The sequence below is a fragment of the Dermochelys coriacea genome, chromosome 9 (genome assembly GCF_009764565.3).
Source record: "Dermochelys coriacea isolate rDerCor1 chromosome 9, rDerCor1.pri.v4, whole genome shotgun sequence".
Lineage (NCBI taxonomy): Eukaryota > Metazoa > Chordata > Testudines > Dermochelyidae > Dermochelys > Dermochelys coriacea.
Genome location: NC_050076.1, coordinates 59,793,546 through 59,813,891, shown reverse-complemented (window position 1 = coordinate 59,813,891; position 20,346 = coordinate 59,793,546). Strand labels below are relative to the sequence as shown.

The 20,346-nt window shown below is 53.6% G+C and overlaps 1 protein-coding gene across 2 annotated transcripts; it reads right to left on the bottom strand.

Annotated features, from left to right (window-relative positions):
- Window positions 1-477: 477 nt before the first annotated feature.
- On the bottom strand, window positions 478-19,238 carry CCNB3 (cyclin B3). Of its 2 annotated transcripts, none has more exons than XM_038416373.2 (12): window positions 19,057-19,238; window positions 13,282-13,387; window positions 12,615-12,698; window positions 10,716-10,834; window positions 9,253-9,346; window positions 8,480-8,578; window positions 7,269-7,361; window positions 6,412-6,549; window positions 4,136-4,291; window positions 2,894-3,043; window positions 1,793-1,923; window positions 478-775 (listed from the first exon to the last, which is right to left on the bottom strand). In XM_038416373.2, the coding sequence occupies exons 2-12, from the start codon at window positions 13,369-13,371 to the stop codon at window positions 706-708; spliced, it is 1,224 nt and encodes a 407-aa protein (XP_038272301.1). In that variant the 5' UTR covers window positions 13,372-13,387; window positions 19,057-19,238; the 3' UTR covers window positions 478-705. The 2 variants fall into 2 exon arrangements, with proteins under 2 accessions (XP_038272301.1, XP_043348943.1); XM_043493008.1 differs by having other exon boundaries at window positions 13,282-13,401; window positions 19,057-19,237.
- Between the last annotated feature and the right edge of the window lie 1,108 nt (window positions 19,239-20,346).

The following is a 20,346-nucleotide window of genomic DNA, read 5'->3' as shown; positions in this document are numbered from 1 at the left end:
CCTAGTTTGCAGGGTTGCCATTCAGCACACAGCTTGCAAAGTGCTACCATCTAGCGCCCACTGATGCCATGTGGCAATCACAGGTACATCCAGATAGCTCGGAACCAGCGGTTGGGATACAAGACCCAGCCAGAAAGAAGTCATCTATTGGCGCTTCAGATGCAGGAAGCAGGGTCAGGAAGAACCCCACTGTGGCTGTAAGTTCCTGAGGTTGTGCAGCAAAGACTAGCACAATAGACAAGAGGAGGCCAGGTGCTACCCCAGCAAACCTCAAAGAAACAACCCTGCTAACCCTCCCCCAGCACACCACTCAGCTGTGTGACCGTGGGCCACACATCACCTCTCCCAGCCTTTGGCCTGTATTTCCTCTGCAAGTTCCTTGGGGGCAGGGAGCATCTTGCCAGGTATCTGTACAGCAAGGGGCCCTGACCTCACGCCACTGCTGGGCTGGGAATACTAAACAGACTGCCAGGCGGGACAGATACACAATATTTTATTGACTTGTTTTCCATGTGTTTAGTCCCCCAACAACGCTTCCTACATCTTTTCCCCCCTTTAACATAAAAAAAAAAAAACTATGTACAGACCCGTCTGGGCCAAGGGAGCGAATCTCTATGTACAGGATATTACACACGGGCCGGGCACCCCTCCTAGCCAGGGCAGGGCTGCCAGCCCTCAGGAGGGCTGTTCACCCCATCTCCTGGGCTAGCTCTTCAGAGCCACCTCCAACTTCAGCATATCCATGGGAGCACTCTTGGCCACTTCGAAGAAGACTCTGAAAAGGTGACATGGGCCTGTTAGTGCGGCACACCCGGCAGAGGCACACAGCACAGGACAGGGTACGGGGGCTCCAGCCAACCTGAGGGAAGTCTGCTGGGGCACTGGGCCCCAGCCAAATGACTGTGGTCATTAGCAAAGGATTCCTTTCTCCAAAGAGTTCATTAAGTATTGGCATTAAATCAGCATGAGGTGCTCAGTCGAGCAACCCCACCCCCATGCCCTGTCCCTGTCAGCGCGTCTCCAGTCACCATGGAGTCCTTCTGGGCACATGGGACCCGAGCTCCTAGCGTACAAGCCTTCCAGGCCCATGGGACCCGAGCTCCTAGCGTACAAGCCTTCCAGGCCCCTTTTACACAGAGCAAAGGGCAAATTTCTCTCTCTTTACAGGTCCTCTCCCTTTCAGGTGCTACCCCTGCCCCTCCTCCAGCAGAGGCCTGCGGCATACGTTCCAGGCCAGGGTGGCCCATGGCTCCAGTGTGCAGGGCAGTTTTGCTGGCTCTGCCCCTGCAGCAGCCACAGTCCAGGGAGGACCCCTTAGAGCACTGACAGATTGTGGAATGCAGGTAGGCCTTTAGCTGTAGTACAGAGAGCTCCTGCTGGGCCAGCCTCTGCCAGACTGCAGCTAGCCAGCCCAGGTGGCTCAGTTGCTCCCCCACCCTCGATGCAGCAGGCCCAGGCTGTCAGAAGCCACAGTTAGCTCTAAAAAGAGACAAAGTTCAGAGCGACTGGGGGCAGCCAACCCTTGCGGTTCTGCAGATCAACGTTCTTTTGCAGAGCGCTGGCCAGAGGTCAGACAAGGTGATCACAATGGTCCCTTGGAAGCCGACACTGCACTGGGGCCAAAGCAGCAGGGCATTGAGATCAGGCAACAGCTTTACAGCTCCTGCCCCAGGCTGCCCAGGCAGGTGACATGCCCAGTGCAGCGCCCCCTGCTGACCAGTGGAAGAACTCTCCTGGCCCCCAGCCCATCAGATGCACCACAAACACACCGCCGCAAGGAGAGTCCACTCACCGGTGGGAGTACTTCGTGCGCACTGCCTTTAACTTGTCATCATGCTGGTAGGTCAGCAGGAAGTTCAGCCTCTTCACCAGCAGATGGAGCTCATGAGAGCTGTATCCGCTGTAATACTCCAGCGTGGGGCTCTGCAATGTGTTACAGAGACTCAGAGCCTGGTCCAGCGCCATTGCTGATACACCCCACACTGCTTCTTCCAGGACACTGAGATAGATCTGACCCCTGGGATGCCCTGACCCTATAACAGCTGCTTGGCCAGACTCCAGTGGAGACAGGACATGGATCAGTGGTCTAATTTACATAACAGCTGAGTTTGCCTTCTCATGGTGGAGAGAAAGGAGCAGAGACAGGCCCAGTCAGGTTCCCACCCAGAGTCAAAGCAATGGCCTCTGTGCATGTGGCCATCTACAAACAGGGACACTGTGGCCAAAGGAGGGAGTAGCCAAGCACCAGAGTCAGCTGCCAGGCAGAAAGCATTGGACAAGAATGTCACATCCTTCTCCCCTTGCCTATCGGGCCAGCTATGGAGGATGAGAAGGTAGCGCAAACCCCACTCCTGAGGCTGCCGAGGGCCCGGCTGGGAGAGTACGGTGAGCTACCCCCTTCTTTAACTCCCCCTGAAGGTACCAAGGCCTGCCCAGTACAGCTGCCCCTACCCCAGGCTCTGCACCCTCTGGAAGGGGGGAGCTGGAGAGCAGGTGTGGGACTCAACAGGGTCAGGAACTTGGGCCCCACAGGCTCACATGTAGCTAGCTATTAGAGGCAGGACCAAAGGAGAAGTGGAAGGGGTGGGGCTTCCCTGCCCATCCAGGATTGAAGGGGCATCAGTAGCTCAAGGCTGTGGGATCCCTGCAGACTGCAGGATCTGGGACCAGCCCTCCTGCAGCCACGTTCCCAGTGGCTCCAGGACAGCATCCACACCTAGGAACAGAGACTAGCGACTTGTCCCTGGGGGAAACTAGCAATGTCGTCTGGCTGGAGAGCCAGCAACAGCAGCCAAAGGGGAAGCCATTCCGGGCAGCTTCCTGCCCCTTGGGGCCAGTGGAGCTAATCTGGACAGCCTGGTATGGGGAAGGGCCAGGAGGGCAGGGCACTCACCCATCCGCCAAGGCTCTTCATCTTAAGCGCCAGGAGTAGGCAGCTTGCGGCCAGCTTGGAGGCGCTCTCCTGGACGTAGTCGTACTCCGGCAAGGTCATCTCACAGATGAAGCGGGCCAGGGTCAGTGTCTCCATGCTGGCGTGAGCGCACTGGGACCGTGGGAGGGGAAGGAGCTGCGGTGAGACCTCCCTGCTAAGCACTTGGTGAAGGGGAGATGCCTCCCCTAGGTGCCCCCAGAGCCAGGGCGGGCATGGTCATGGGGGAGCACACTGTCTGCACTGGAGAGCCCTGCTCAACGCTGGCTGCATGGGAGAGGCAGGTGGTCCCACACAGCAGATAACTGCCAGCTCACTGCAGTAAGGGCCCCGTTGGTGCTCAGCACGGGGATGAGGAAGGGGGATGGGTTCAGGGTACCCTGGAACACAGGCACCCCGTGACCCAAGGGGAGAGTCACTGAGTGAGCCAGCCTGGCTGCCTGGCCAGGTCACTTAAGCCAAACAGCTGAGACTGGACCAACTGTCTGGCTCCCCATGCCAGGCCAAGCCAGATCCAGACCTCTCCATGGAGGAGCCTCTGGCATCCAGGCCTGGACGCCTGCTCGTCTCCCACCCTGAGTGCCAAATGCTCCGGTCCCTTCTGGAGCTCACAGCCAAGCCAGCACTTGATTCCCCTCCCTGGACGGAAGAGAGCTTCCTGCTGTGGGTGTGTCGGGCAGAGCAGGGGGCACCACTAGGCAGGGGAGCCAGCCAGCACTTCCACATGACTGAGATGGCCAGGCCTGCATGGACCAAAAAGCAAACAGATGGCGGAGAAAGAGACATTGCTGCTCCTGGCATGGCACAGGACATCCCACTCTGCTCCCCTCAGTGCCCCGAGCCAGGACTTTCCTCCAGGACATTGCGGGGCGAAAAGGGATGGCAGGTTTTGGCAGGAGCGATAGGATCCGGGGGATGGAGAGAAGGGAGAGAGCTTGTTTGCTGGTTACAGCCCCTCAGACGAGCTAGCATTTTCCTTCCGGCAAAGGAGCAGCCTTTGCTGTCCCCTGGGCGCCACCCCCTCATAGGCACGATGCTGACAGCATGAATGAGAGCACTTTATGCCTATGTTGTGCTCATTTCCCCACCAGCAGCGCAATGTGCTTGTGACACCTGGCTGGTTGGGGAGCGTGTCATCAAGGTTACCTGCCAGCCTCTAGCTGTGACCACCCACATCCCCTGCTAGGGGCAGAAATGAGGCCCCACCTTGGCAAACCTCCGCAGAAAGCGATACGGGATGGGAATGTTGATGTCGAACTTCAGCGTGCGGAGGATACTCATCTCCATGGCAATCAGCTCCTCCCTCTTGTAGGCGTCATCACAGATGTAGAGGAAATCGTCCACACATGGGGGGCAGCGCTCCTAAAGGGGAACAGCCACAAGAACGCTCAGCCCCACCTACACCTAGGCTGCCCCAGTCCCTAGGGGGCGCTGTGCTGAGCTGCCTGGCGAGGGCTAAACTAAAACCCTGACCCCCTCAGGGTGAGATTTTCAGAAGCACCTAGGTGAACTTGGAGCACGAATCCCATTCACTTTCAGTGGACTTGGCTCCCAATCCCTTTATCCACTTTTTGGAAGATTTCCCTTCTGGCTCTCTAAAAACACACTGGTTTCAGAGTAGCAGCCGTGTTAGTCTGTATTCGCAAAAAGAAAAGGAGTACTTGTGGCACCTTAGAGACTAACAAATTTATTAGAGCATAAGCTTTCGTGAGCTACAGCTCACTTCATCGGATGCTTATGCTCTAATAAATTTGCTCTAATAAATTTGTTAGTCTCTAAGGTGCCACAAGTACTCCTTTTCTTTTATTTAAAAACACACTGGCACTTTCTGAGATGTGAACCCTGGTGTTCCGGCTGGAGTTCAACTTGGATGAGGCCATGCTGCCCCCCCAAGGGACATCCCTGCAGTCACAAATGGGATAACACCTCTCCAGAACTGCTCTGTATTGCTGCTTTTGAACAGCCACCACTGTTCCAGAGGTGACTGCATTTCAGTGGTAGGCCAAATGATCATTGCAGGTGGCACCAAGTATTGATGCACATTGAAGATGGGGCAAGCCGATGCAGAATGCTTCACTTTCATCTAAGTTTTCCATAGGAAACATTTTCAGAAAAAATTCAAAATCAAAAGATTTTATTTGGGAAATGCTGTTGCAGTGCCTCATGGGAGTTCAGGTGCCTCATGCTTCTGTTCTCCTCTATAGGGTGGGCTCGACATCTTGCAAGATGCCCCAAAGTTTCCCCTCTTAGAAAGGGGAGGCAGTGCATCATGGGAGATGTAGTCCAACCAGGGAGCTAGACCATAGCAGAAAATCCAGCAGGAGACAACCCACCAACAATTCCCACAAGGCACTGCAGCAGATTTGGATAAATCAATCAAGATTTTGATAGGGGTAGGGCTGGTCAAAAATTTCCCAGTCTCCCCACCTGGGTAACTTGCCCAGACTTTCACCTTTCAGGCTGGGGATTTCTACTATAATACCAAGGTGGTGATGATGGGAAGGGGGGTGGGGGGGGGGAGAACATCTCTCCGGCTTGGTTTGATTTTTGGCTACAGAATAGGATGTGGATGGTGTCCCAAGAAACTGCCAGTTACTGGAACAGCTAGGCTCCATTCCCAAGCACAGTGCATTGGAATGCTTTAACCAGCATTTGTGGGATCAAAAAGCACATCAGCCCTGTCACCAATGGCAGCATTCTCTCCCTGGGACTCCCCCCCCCCACTTCCTGTTTCCTCCTTCAGCTAGGAAATTAAACATAAAAACTCAAGTTAATCCTGCGTCATGGCTCCAACGCTCTCAAGTCAGGCGTAACATTATTGCCGCCATGCTACGGAGCAATCCATGCAGCCCTTCCTCCCTTGTTAAGGTTAGTTGCTCAGTGGTGGCTATCGCAGCACACTCAGTCCATAGGATGTGTGCCAAGGTCCAAATTCATGGGGCAGCTTTAGCATTAGGATGTGCACCAAGGTCCAAATTCATGGAGCAGCTTTAGCATTTGGAATGTTCCAACTGCCTGATCTTTCCCTCTTTGCTGGTACAGCCCCGTTCACACCAGCACACGCTCTCAGGGATTTGTGTTAAAGGTGAGATGCTAACCAGTAGGATCTGTCTAAGGGCTAACTAGGACCCAAGGGGTGAATTCCAGCCCACTACTCCCTTGATCCCAGCCTGCCCACCCCCTCATGGCTATTCCGGCACTGGGGCCTTTCGAGCAGCAACAGCCAATTGTTGTACCGTGGCCTTAGCCACACGAGCTGAGTGGGGGGCTATGATGTGACTGCACGGCATGCTCCATGTGTGTTCCCCTCTGAGCCTGGCATGAAGGGCCCATTAGCCATGTTTGGAAGGGATCTGGAGCCAAGGTTACCCAGCCACACAGTGTGTTCCAAGGGGCAGGCCACAGGGATGTGTTACCCTCTGCCTACAAGCCAGGCTGCCCCCGACACCCCGCAGGGTCTGCCCAGGCCAGAGCTGGGTCACCTCAAACTTGGAAGCGATGAGGATGGCCGTGGAACCGATGAGCTGCAGCTTGTCCCTCATGCTCACCACCTCCACCAGGTAGTGATCCACCAGCTTCACCGCCAGGTACAGCGTCTCATGGTTCAGCTCAAAGTTCTCCTGGGGGAGAGACAGATGGAATGGCACATGCCAGCCAGTGTGACTGACACTGGGTGCAGGCACTCAGGGTTTGCTACGTTCCCAAGCTGCCCTCTGCAGCCGAGCGCCCCATGCAACAGACTCAGGGCAGGGGGCAACAGTGCCCCTCACTGCTCTGCTCCCAAGACTTGCCCTCATGCAGTCTGGGACTTGTTTTAGAAGCCAGGGGAAAATGCTTCCCATTCCCAGCCCAGGGGTGAAGGTCGCGTCTGCTACTTTGCCCCAGGCTGCCCACCCCAAGTGCTCCACTTGTCTGACTCACCAGGCTGTTCCTCCTCTCTCCAGACTCCAGGACTGGCTCCTGACATACGTACAGAGGAGAGTCAGGGCCAGCGTCTCCACGAGGTAACCGGCCCCTCCCAATGACTGTGTGGAAACACGGTAAGCGGCTTCCTCCCCCTGGCCTGCAGCTCCCTTTCTGCAATCCCTTCTCCACTCACAGCCCTTTCACCCCCGTCACAAGCTAGGTTCACGGCTGCGTGCAGCCGAGCCATGTCGGGGTAGGGGGGAGGGATTTCTCTCCTCCACGTGGCTCCTGCTCAAGCCCACAGGGGAAGGAGGGCTGGTCTGCCCCACCTCTAGCTGGGTGGGGTTTGTGTTACAAACAGACACTGTGCACACACTGGCGCTCTCCTGGCAACTCATACTCTCCCTCCCCCCAAAGGAACCCAGGTGCGCACCTGGACCTCCACCATCCAGTCCACCAGAATGGCTCTCATGTCCCTGCTGATGTCGTACTGCTTCTCCATGTAGTTTGGGAGCAAGAACTTCTCCTGCCAAGGGAGCCGCAGAGAGGCTGTTAGTGAATGAAGCCCACCTACTGCAGTATGTGGGTAGGGGCCTGGAGAGGCCGAGTCCATGGCCCTGCCCTCCTGCAGGCAGGCTGCTAAGCCCTCTCCATGGCACCATAGCCAGGAGCTGCCACTGTCATGGCAGGGCCTCCCTGGGACAGGCCCTAGGCACCACTGTTGACATAGGAGCGTCCCACCCCCTGTCCAAGCCCAGTTTTGTCTCTGCAATGGCCCCAACTCTCGTGATGGGCTGGATGTCAGAGCCTAGCTGATCCTACCCCACGCTGCTCATCCCTCCTGGGGCCAGCCAGCCCTGCTACATCAAGGAAAGGGGCACCCATGGCCCCCAGCAGGGATTAGTGGCTGGAGGGACAGTTGCTGCCAGAAGGTGCCATCCGCACAGACAGTGCTGCAAGGAGAGCAGCAGTAACTGGGCTTTACCATGCAAAGGTGAGCTAGGAGCCCAGCCTGCTTGCCCCGCTGGGCCAGCGAGCAGTACGGCCAGAGGGGAAATGGCCACAATGGCCTGCCCAGGGTTTCTCAGGGAAATTCACTGCCATGGACAGAGTGGCAGTCAGCCAAGTGGAACCAATCACCCTGCCCAGGACTAGCCAGCCTCCTGCCAGGAGAGCCCTGAGCTCTAGGGAGGCTGCATGGAGCGGGCAGGGGGAAACAGAGAGCTGTATGCAACAGGTTGCCTGGAGCTAGTTTGCCCTTTTGGAAAGAGTGAAAGGCTGAGCCAAGCCAGCCAGGACATGAGTCAAGGGCTTTTGGAAATCAAGCTTTATGCTTCAAATGCTAAGGCACAACCCGCCTGCCCTCCCAATGCACCAGCCCCCCATCTGCAATGCCCTGAAATGTGGAAGACAAATGCATTGGAGGGGGCTGCACTCTCTTCTCTGGAGACAATGGGACTTTCAGACCCTAGGGGCCTCAGCCTGGCATTCTAGCTCCTTCCTGTGCCTGATGCCCGCTGGAGCCAGCCTGGCATCCCCAGGGCATCGAGCCAGCGAGCTCTGAGAGGCTGGGCCAGTCCAGCAGAGGAAGAAGGAGAGAAGGGCAAAGCTGAGATCCCTGTGCCCTCCCCAAGCACCACACACCTCTCTCTCCTTCATGTAATGGAAGATCTCCTTGGCGTACTCGGCGCTGGCATAAGCGTCTCCCAGCTGCTCCTTGTCAATGTCCTCAATGACAGGCGCCTGCAGGGAAGGAGAGAGGGCTGGGGGATAGCTCTGGTGTCCCAGAGGTATCTCGAGAGATGAGTCCCGTGTGCTTGTGACAACGAGGCAGTAAGACCGATGGCTGGTCAGGCACTGGGCTGCCGGCCCCAGACTGCTTTGCCAACGCACCTCTCAGCTAGCAGAGGAGCGTCCACAGCTATGTGGGAACCCCGGCCTGGAACACAGCAGGCGCTGCATGCCCTGTCACTGCACTTTGTCCTGCTCTGCAACACCTCTCGTGCTGCTCTCCCAGCTCACCTGGCGGGACTTTTCTGGAGCAGTTTGCCTATGTGGCCTGCAGGGAGCAGACCTGCCCCCACACAGCGTTCAGGGGAAATTAGCCCCCAGATCCCATCTGTGTAGCCCTGCAGCTGGGGAGGGGGCAAGGTGTGGCTTGGCTTCACGCACGCAGACGGACAGGGTCCGAGGCTCAGTCCCCCTACAGGGTGAGCAGTTGAGGCAGCAATTGCAGGCAGTGTTCCGGTATCCCCAGGAAGAGGTGAACAAGCGCCCTCTGGGACAGGGTGAGGCGTGGACACTTGCCTCCTTTGAGGAATGCAATGCCAGAATACCAACTGAGCCCCATGTGCTGCTCACGCCTATTGCCCTCCCAGGGGCCACTAGGTTGGCAGTGGACACCCAATTCCACTGACCTGCATGGGTGCTGGCTCCTCCAGCACTGGGTCATTCTTGGGAACCAGTTTGGGCTCAGCAGACGCCTCAGCCGGGGGCGTTTTCCTTGTTGCCCTAACAGAAGCAGTCAAGAGTGGGTCAGACACTGCAAGAGGCCAGGCTCAGGGGCAGCCTGGGGAGTCTCTGGCTCTAGATCTCAGGAAGGGATTGGGGGGTGTTGGTCATCCAGTGCCCCAGGAAACGCCAGATCACATCAGACCAGGGTCCAGGAGCCCTGGATCCCCTCTCCAATAGCACCCTGTAATAGCTGATTCAGAGGCAAGGCAAGAAACCCCCCAAGTGAACAAAGACACCTGCCCATGAGGGAAATGTCTTCCCTGTCCATGACTGGCTGATACCCTGAAGCAGAAGGCATTACAGCCCTGTCAATATTTTATCTTGTCTATCACCACCATGAAGGTTCCCGTTATCCACATCAACACCCAAACTTTCCTTGAATTCCCACTAAGCTTTTGGCCTATATTAGATCTTGTGACAGAGTTCCACAGGCCACTGTATGTAAAAGGCATTTTCCTTTAGCAGTTTTGTATGGAATGGCTTTCAATTCCATTGAAATCCCCTTGTCCTTGTGTTAGGATGACAAGGATCTCCCATCTGTCCCCTCCGTACCATTCCCTTCGTACATCCGCCTCACATCCCCTAGTATTAGTCTCCTCTCCAAGGCACACAATTCCCATCTCTCATCCTACGAGTTTTTCCAGGACCCTGAATCTTCTCATCAAGGAGACACACCCATGTGTCTGCCATCTCCTTTCAGACAGGGTGATAACTGCCCAGCATCCATGGGCAGAATGCCCCATCGGTATATAATGGCATTAGACTATTTTCCACATAGCGACATCCCTTCCTTCCACATCCCAGCTTATTTGCCTTTAGCTGCAGCTACATCCCTTAGGATTTCCCTCTCTCCTGTGCATCAGTCAGCCAGGATGGAGGGATGTTCCTCTACCCCCCATTTTACACTGGGGGGACTGGCCTGGCCTGGCCTGCAGCTTCTCCCACTGCATTTTCTCAACTATCCTCCTAGTTCCCCTCTGGAGGGGAGCTCGCCATGTCCGCAGAGCCTGCCAACAGGCTGAGCACATTCCCAATGGCAAAAGCCTCTTCGAGGACACCTCACCCTCCCAGCTGGCAAAGGGTCCTGCCATTAGAGGCCCCAGCTCCACCAAGAGACCCTGAGAGCTAAGAAGCATTGACACAGAGACATTAAGCCTTTGGAGACTGACCCTCTGCCAGAGGATCCCCTTGGGCTGCAGCCTGGAAAGTGACAGCACTGTGAGAGCCAGTAATGGTGCTAGCCACAGGGACAGCGGCTCCAATAACAGGGTAAATACGCATCCATCAGAGCGAGGACCCCAGCTCAGCTGCAAGGGATGGGCGGCGCTGGGGCTGCATCAGGGCTGACTCACAGAGCGTTACTCACTTTTTCAAGTTGATCTCATTGTTCTTCAAGACCCCCAGAGCAGCTGTGCCTTTCTGCACCTTCCTGGGACCTGCCTTCGTGGCATCCTTCTTCCTCAGGCCAGCCTGGTTCTTGTGAGCCTGGCAGATGAGAGGGCAATGCTGGGAACACAGCACGACACACAGAGGGGCAGCCTGGCCAGGCTCCCCAGCATCGCACCACTCAGATGAGCCTGCCCATGGCAGTGGGTGCCAGGAGCTCTGTAAAGCTTCACTTAGCAACAAACATTGGGGGAACATATGACAATCAGACAAACACCGAGGGGGGATTCAGGAAGGCACTGTGCCAGGAGAGCTCAGCACACTCTGGCTAGGCAGGAGCACCAGGAACTGGGGTTAAGCAAAATGGGGTTTTTACAGTGCTGTGGAACCCTGATTTCCCAGACTCCTGATCAACCAGTTTTGGGTCTTGCAATGACTGGAGGTCTGCTCCCATGACTCCAAGTAGGAGAAGGAGACAGAAGGAGAACTCCCATCTTTAGGACCTGAAGGTCTGGGATGCTGAAGCTAAAGTCCTTGGCAGCTGTACTTGCTGAGGCCCCCTGGGACTGGATGAGCATGGACAAGAACCTTGTTATCCAATGCCCTGACTCTAAAGAGGCCTGTGGGGATCAAATATGGGTTTTAGTGTTTAGAGCCTGAACTCTCTCCGCAGATCAGAGATCAGCACAAGTCACCACAGCGATACAACATGTTAATCTCTGGGAACTTTCAGCAACGGAAAGTGGAAATATTGGAAACTTAATAAAATCTCCCATACAATCATGGCACAAGAACATAGGAATGGCCATCCTAGGTCAGACCAATGGCCCATCTAGCTGATAGTGGCAAGTGCCAGGTGCTTCAGAGGGAGTGAACAGAACAGGGCAATGTATCAAGTGATCCACCTCCTGTTGTCCAGTCCCAGATTCTGGCAGTCAGAGGCTTAAGGCCACCCAGAACATGAGGTTGCATCCCTGACCATCTTGGCTAATAGCCATTGATGGACCTATATTCTGTGAACTTATTTTTCTTTTTTAGCCTTCACAACATCCCCCGACAAGGAGTTCCACAGATTGACTGTGCATCGTGGGAAGAAATACTTCCTTTTGTTTGTTGCATATTAATTTCATTGGGTGAGCCCTGGCTCTTGTGTTACATGAAGGGGTAAATAACACTTTCTTTTTCACTTTCTCCACACCAGTCATGATTTCATCGACCTCTATCACATCCCCCCTCGGTTGTCTCTTTTCCAAGCTGAAAAATCCATCTTGTAACCCAGGTGGCTTCCAGCAGGGATGGAAATCCAATCTTTGCACTCTGAGGGGTGACCAGCTCCCTCAGTGGCAGGAAGTTCAGTCACAATGCTCCTTAAGCAGTACACTGCAACATGCACTGTCTAGAAGGACCCCTGGGAAGGTGTAGGAGCACGCCCAATATAGGGCAGCCAATGAAAGGAGCTAGTCCCTCCGAAACAAACAGCTTTGCTGCCTGGTTTGCCTGCAGACTATTGATAGTTGTGAAGTTTCACTGGATGTTGATCCCGCCAGTCTTAGCAGGGAAAATATTTTAAGGTTAACATCAGCATGGTCTAGTGGTTAGAACACAGGGCTGGGATGCAGAAGAAGAGTTTGTTCCCAGATCAGAGTGTAAGGACTAATATATGGGAGCATGGTCTTTATATCAGAGCAGTGGGCTAGGCATCAGGACCCCTAGTCTCCCACCCCCCCATTCCATGCATGAGTCAGCACCATACAAGACCAGACAACAGGATGGGGGGACACAAGGTAGAAATGAAACATTCAGCTCAGAGAGGAACCCTGCCCATCCAGCTCCCCCACAAGCTTCCTCCCCAGTCCCTGCAGCAGTGCTGTGTCCTTACGTTAGTGAGGTCTCCGAAGGCAGACCTCTTCTTGGGTGCCCCCTGGGGTGAGGACGGGGACCTCTTTGCTTGACAGCTCTCCTCCTAGAGCAAAGAGCAGATCATTGAGATGGCATGCTGGACCCAACCTCACCAAGCGTGGGCTCCTCTGCCACCCTTCCCTTGGCAGCCATGTCCAGAGCAAGGGACATGGCACCAAAGATACCAGCTTTCGGAACAAAGCAGTCGAGGTGGGTCTGGAAGCGTCACGTATTCTCACAGCTCCAGCTGCAATAGGTGTCTTCCCCACAATGCCACAGTAGCAGAGTGATGTATCAGCCTCACCAAACCCGGTTAAGGGGGGGAAGTGAGGGCAGGCTAGACCCCAGCTTACAGATAGGGTTTGAGGCTGCGTGACTTGCCCAAAGAGCAACAGGCCAAGCTGCAGCTCTGTAGGGGCCAGCTCAGAGCTTTAAAGCATTAACACGACTGAAGTGCTGGGACCAATCTTGGCCCAAATCTTAGAAGAGGGAGAAGCCACCTTTCCCTGTGGCCTCCAAACTCCAGGGACCAGCCTGCACCTTTACCAGCGAAGGCCCCATTGCAACCCTGAAGCGAGCGATCCATATGTATCCACAGCCCCAGCTCCCAGCGGGGCAGGAGGAAATTACTAGCCCCACAGACTCACCTTCTCAGGTCTGGCATTTTCCACTGCTCCTGCTTTGCCAGGCCGGAGCTGTTTACTGCCCGTGGTTTTGGAGTTGCGTGGCACTGGCATCTTCTCCCGTCAGCCTCTGCCCAAGCACACAGAGATGAGAGATGCCCCAAAAACGCTGACTAATGATCTCAATGCACTTTACAGACTCAAGGCCTCAGCCTCCCTCATGAGGCAGGCAAACAGCCTTCATCCGCACCTCACAGATGGGGAAACTGAGGCATGGGGAGGGGAAAGGATTTGCCCAAGGGCACCCAGTGAGCAGCATTAGGAGACATGGGTTTATTTTCTATCCATACTCCCCTCTGTTATCATCCAGACCACAGAGCAGTGACTGCAAACCTCTGCCCCTGCCCCAAGGACTTTAGCAGCAGCTCAGACACAACCTTTAATACATGCAAACTCCTCACAGGCAGAGAATTGCCCTTTGAGATCAAACAGAATCCACCACCTCCCACAGCTCTCAGTGCCTCCCGACCCCCCCAGCCTCATCCCTCACAGTCTGGTTTTTCAGGTGCTACTGGAGCCACCGTTGCTTCTTCAGGCCAACGCCACCTCTCTCCACAGTTTTCAGTCCAAGGGACCTTGGGTTGTGGCCACCCCCATTCCATTACCTTCTGATTGGGGAGCAATGCAACAAGAACCACCCTATTGTCATGGGGAAAAGGCAATGGGATGAAACAGCTTCTGCAGGATCCTTTTAGAGCAACGGTTGCCCTGCCATGGTTCCATGGCAGCATTTCCCTGGGCCCCTGCACTGGTGTGAAACTGCTTTGAGGAAGGCGAGTGGCACAGAAGTGGAGCTAGTCTGGGGGCCTTCTCATGTGAGGCGGGGAAGAACCACTGCTAGGGCTTAGGAGCCTGCAAGCCAGGGTGAGCATACTCCCTATTTAACTCTTCGAATACCACTGGGGTCTTATGGAAATAACTGGGAGCATTCTGAAGACTGGGAAGGAGGCCAGGGCCTTTGTCCATGGGGTAGCAGGAGTGCTGAGGCAACAGGAAGGATGCTGGCAGGTGGGTTTGGTTGTCGGGGGTGGTGGGTGGGAAAGGTTGGGGCTTTCAGCAGCAGTTTGCAGGCAAGTCTACCCATCCGGAGCTTTGGAGGTGCTGAAGAAGATGCAGGCATTAGGGAGGTAACAGAGGAGGGGAGCATGCCAAAAAAAATCCTTGGACACACTCATGTACCCCTGCAGACCCTAATCTGCAGCACTGCAGAGACCCAGCCACTTCTCCCTCAGGGTTGGCTGGCTGCTGAGGGAACGTGATGAATGGAACACAAGCAGGCCAGTGCAAACCTGGTGACAAGCTGTCCAGCAGAAGATCCAGATCTAAAACTCACTGTAGGACCTTTGCTCCCTGGCCCCCAAAATAGGATATTTAGTTACAATTCAGATAGAATTCAGTCTATCCCGCTCTGCTTCTTCCTCCCTCCCATCACTCTGCCAGGGGGCTGGCAGTTAGGGCCCAGCTGGAAGTGAGGTTGCACCGAAGTAATGGCATGCGAGGTAGGACTGGGAGAAAGCAGATATTATTAATGTGCCTAAAGAGCATCCAAGATCAGGGCTCCATTGTGCTAGGTGCCATATAAACAGAACAGCAGAAGGTCCATGCTCCAAAGAGCTTATAATCTATGCAGGGGGAAGGGATAGAACACACCAGCTGAGTGAATCATGTGATGGCAACAAATAGCATGTTAGTCCCATGATTAAATGGAAAGAAAAGGGAAGGTGAGGAGGGTGCAGGGGACAGGGCAGGGGAGAAGATGGTTAGAGTGGTAGTGTGGGGAGAAGGGGAGATGAAGAGACTGAGGAAGAGGGTTGGAGCAGTAGTCCAATCAGAACTCCAGAAAGGTCTCTGGATGTCTGAAGGTCCCTGCCTTGGCTGCTTCTGCAGCTGCTCCTATCAGCTGGAGTATCTGGCTAGTTCCTCTCTGCAGTTTGCACCCCCTCCTCTGGGAAACAGAGACCCCATTGGCTTGCATTCTGGGAAGCTAGAGCAGCCCATCTTCACCTGTCTTCCAGTCAGTGTGATGCAGAGGAGATCTGCTCACGCTAGGGAGCCAGACAAAATCACCCCAGCATGTTGAGGGCCTAATGTGTTCAGTGCCTTTGGCAGTGCCAATCCCAACACTTGGTGTAGCTCCAAGGAACACAAACCAACAGACCAGGGCAGGGATAGCTCACGCCTACAGGAGCTGAAAAGCCTCTTGTTCAAATCTGGAGACCTAAGCCATGACGACAACCCAGCCTAGAATGACTTTCCAGACAAGCTCCCACCAGCTCTGCTGTTCTCCCATATACAGCCCAGACCGCACCCAGTCACTACAGAGAGCACTAGGCTGTAACAGTTTCCATTGACTCCAGTGGCTACTGTGACATCACCCCTTCACAAATGAACCCTGATATGTAGGTCCCCCTTCCTGCTCAGAAGCCATTTTCAGAGAGCATGTTACAAAGCATTTCCCAGCAAATATATACCGGCCAATACCCAGCTCTTAATTTTCAGCCATAAATCACACAGCCAGGAAGGGAGCATCATTACCACCATTTTAGAGATGGAGAAATGGAGTCACAAGGCTGTGAACTGACTTGCCTGAGGTCACCCAGCAATCCTATGGCAGAGCTGGGACTAGAATCCATGTCTCCTGGGTGCTCTATCCACTAGGCCTCACTGCCTTAAGAGAGGGGAAGACAGGAGGGCAAAGCAACTGTCTCTATGGCTTTGGAGCTGGATCATCAGCCCTGGAGACTGATTGGCCTCTGTTTACTCACAGAACAGGTACAGATGGGCACCAGCATGGCAAGCTACCCACTCACAATGCCCCAGCCAATGCACTTCAACCTTGACATAGAATAGGCCTCATTAGTGTCAATGGATATGGATTGTGAGTGGGCCCCCCACCTCACTAGGAGCTGGACAGAGACACGCTCCCTCCACCCAGGCACGAGACAAGAACAATTTTGACACTGCAGCTAGATCTCAAGCAGTTGTAACGAGCCCATCCCCACAACAGCTGAGCACCTGCCTGCCAGGCTGGATGTGAACTAGCAACCTAGACGTGAAAGGCTCCATAGTCCGGGTCCAGGTCTGTAGCTATTTGCATGTTTGTTTTTGCATTAAGTGGCCGGTCTGAGCCACCTAAGGGCAGAAGTCACCTTCAGATTGACAGAGCCAGAGAGTACCCAGAAGTCACCTACTACAGGACTGGCCCAACAAAGAAAATAACGGGCTGAAGGTGACGGCTAGTGGCGTTCTGTTATTTTATAGAGATCTTGTAGGTGTTTGTCAAGATCTCTATCAAGCATTCTTACAACTACAGTAGCCAATGCTGAAGTGAAGAAACAGATTGACAGAGCCAGAAGAGTACCCAGAAGTCACCTGCTACAGGACACGCCCAATAAAGAAAATAACAGAACGCCACTAGCCATCACCTTCAGCCCCTAACTAAACCTCTCCAATGCATCATCAAGGATCTACAACCTATCCTGAAGGACGACCATCACTCTCACAGATCTTGGGAGACAGGCCAGTCCTTGCTTAAAGACAGCCCCCCAACCTGAAGCAAATACTCACCAGCAACCATACACCACAGAACAGAACCACTAACCCAGGAACCTATCCTTGCAACAAAACCCGTTGCCAACTGTGTCCACATATCTATTCGGGGACACCATCATAGGGCCTAATCACATCAGCCACACTATCAGAGGCTCGTTCACCTGCGCATCTACCAATGTGATATCCACCACCATGTGCCAGCAATGCCCCTCTGCCATGTACATTGGTCAAACTGGACAGTCTACATAAAAAATTAAAATGGACACAAATCAGACGTCAAGAATTATAACATTCAAAAACCAGTCAGAGAATAATTCAATTTCTTTGGTCACTTGATTACAGACCTAAAAGTGGCAATTCTTCAACAAAAAAACTTCAAAAACAGACTCCAATGAGAGACTGCTGAATTGGAATTAGTTTTCCAACTGGATACAATTAACTTAGGCTTGAATAGAAACTGGGAGTGGATGGGTCATTTAGATTCATAGATACTAAGGTCAGAAGGGACCATTCTGATCATCTAGTCCGACCTCCTGCACAGCGCAGGCCACAGAATCTCACCCACCCACTCCTATGAAAAACCTCACCCATGTCTGAGCTATTGAAGTCCTTAAATCATGGTTCAAAGACTTCAAGGAGCAGAGAAGCCTCCCTCCAGTCAACCATGCCCCATGCTACAGAGGAAGGCGAAAAACCTCCAGGGCCTCTCCAATCTGCCCTGGAGGAAAATTCCTTCCCGACCCCAAATATGGCAATCAGCTAAACCCTGAGCATATGGGCAAGATTCACCAGCCAGATACCCAGGAAAGAATTTTCTATAGTAACTCAGATCCCATCCATCTAATATCCCATCTCAGGGGATTTGGCCTATTTACCCTGAATATTTAAAGATCAATTACTTACCAAAATCCCATTATCCCATCATACCATCTCCTCCATAAACTTATCGAGTAGAATCTTAAAGCCAGATAGCCTTCCAAGGGAAGCAGTGGGGGCGAAAGATCTATTCCAAAACTTCACTCCTCTGATGGTTAAAAACCTTCGTCTGATTTCAAGTCTAAACTTCCTGGTGGCCAGTTTATACCCATTTGTTCTTGTGTCCACATTGGTGCTGAGCTGAAATAATTCCTCTCCCTCTCCTGTATTTATCCCTTTGATATATTTATAGAGAGCAAGCATATCTCCCCTCAACCTTCTTTTAGTTAGGCTAAACAAGCCAAGCTCCTTAAGTCTCCTTTCATAAGACAAGTTTTCCATTCCTAGTAGCCCTTCTCTGTACCTGCTCCAGTTTGTAGCAGTTGCTTTTAACAAAGTAAAACTATTTCCCCATGTTTATCCCCCCACCCCGAATGTTCTTGTCAACTGCTGGAAATGGCCCACTTTGATTACCACTACAAAAGGTCCGTCCCCTTCCTCCCCCCCCCCCCCAATAGCTCACTTAGAGTGATCACTCTGGTTACAGTGTGTATGGTAACACCCATTGTTTCATGTTCTCTGTGTATATAAATCTCCGCACTGTATTTTCCACTGAATGCATCTGATGCAGTGAGCTGTAGCTCACGAAAGCTTATGCTCTAATAAATTTGTTAGTCTCTAAGGTGCCACAAGTCCTCCTTTTCTTTTTGCAAATACAGACTAACACGGCTGCTACTCTGAAACCTGTCATTATGGATAAAACCATCCAATCAGAGGAGAGCCAGCCAGGGTTAGTGCAGCACCCAGCAAGGGGAATGAGGCCAGTACAAATCTCGTGACCATGCAACTGCCCCCAGCCACAAGAGATTTGAATTTGCACCTTCTCCTGGAGTCACTGAACTTTGGCACAGGGTAAAGGAATCTGGCGCACGCGGGCGCACACAATCTAATCAACCCTGAAGCCTTATAAACTGCTCTTTCCCCGCAGCACGGCTCGGTGTCAGCCCACCGCGGACTGCAGGCCCTGGGAGGGAGGAATCAGCAGCTGCCGAAGCTCCCTGCCAACCCCACAGCGATTTCGCAGGCGACGCTCGGGCAGCGGCAAGCCGAGGGGAAGCGCAGGCCGCAGGAAGGACAAGGGCAAGTCTGTCCGGGCCACATGCCGGAGGGAAGGCGCAACGCGGGCTGCGTTGACGCCGGACGAGGGACGCTGGCGCCCCGGGCAGTGCGGGGCAGCGGGGGGGAAGGGGACCCGCCAGGCCCGGAGCTCACCTGGCCTCTCAGCGCCCGGCCCCGATCCCGGCCTGATCCGGCCTCCGCCCAAGAGCTACGGCTGCTGCTGCTGCTGCTGCTGCACAATGTAGATTTGAAAACTGCGGCCCTGGCAGGAGGCAGCTTGCGATTGGCCAGTCGACAGCCAATCAGTGAGCCAGGTTGAATGCGGTTGCTAAGGGCGGTGCTCAGCGTTTTAAAAATTGGCTCCCTCAGCCAATGGGAGAAATGGCTTCTCGGCCGGCGGGCGGGCCAAGAAACACGGGGGACGTGATCTCCCCTATCCGCCATTTTCATTGGCTGGGCGCTCTCCAAGTGGCGCGTCTTGTTTTAAATTGACCTTAAAGAGCCAGTCAGCGAGGAAAGTGTGAGCAGCTGCTAGAGCAGGGCGAGACTGGGCTGGGATTGCCCCAGCCAGAGCCTGTCCCCCCCCCCACCAGGGAGGGCCCCGCCTTGCTCCACCTCCCGCTCGCACTCAGCCACTGTGGCAGAGGGACTGCAAAGCGTGGAGGGGGGCGGAGTAACTCATCCCTCAGGTTTCAGAGCAGCAGCCCTGTTAGTCTGTATCTGCAAAAAGAAAAGGGGGACTTGTGGCACCTTAGAGACTAACACATTTATTCAAGCATAAGCTTTCGTGAGCTGCAGCTCACTTCATCGGATGCATTTGGTGGAAAATACAGTGGGGAGATTGATATACACTGAGAACATGAAACAATGGGTGTTACCATACACACTGTAACCAGAGTGATCACTTAAGGTGAGCTATTACCAGCGGGTGGGGGGGCGAAACCTTTTGTAGTGATAATCAAGGTGGGCCATTTCCAGCAGTTGACAAGAATGAGGAACGTGGGGGCGGGGGAATAAACATGGGGAAATAGTTTTACTTTGTGTAATGACCCATCCACTCCCAGTCTCTATTCAAGCCTAAGTTAATTGTATCCAGTTTGTAAATTAATTGCAATTCAGCAGTCTCTCGTTGGAGTCTCTATGTAAAAGAATAAATGGACACAAATCAGACATCAAGAATTATAACATTCAAAAACCAGTCGGAGAACACTTTAATCTCTCTGGTCACTCGATTACAGACCTAAAAGTGGCAATACTTCAACAAAAAAAACTTCAGAAACAGACTACAGTGAGAGACTGCTGAATTGGAATTAATTTGCAAACTGGACACAAATAACTTAGGCTTGAATAGAGACTGGGAGTGGATGGGTCGTTACACAAAGTAAAACTATTTCCCCATGTTTATTCCCCCGCCCCCGCGTTCCTCATTCTTGTCAACTGCTG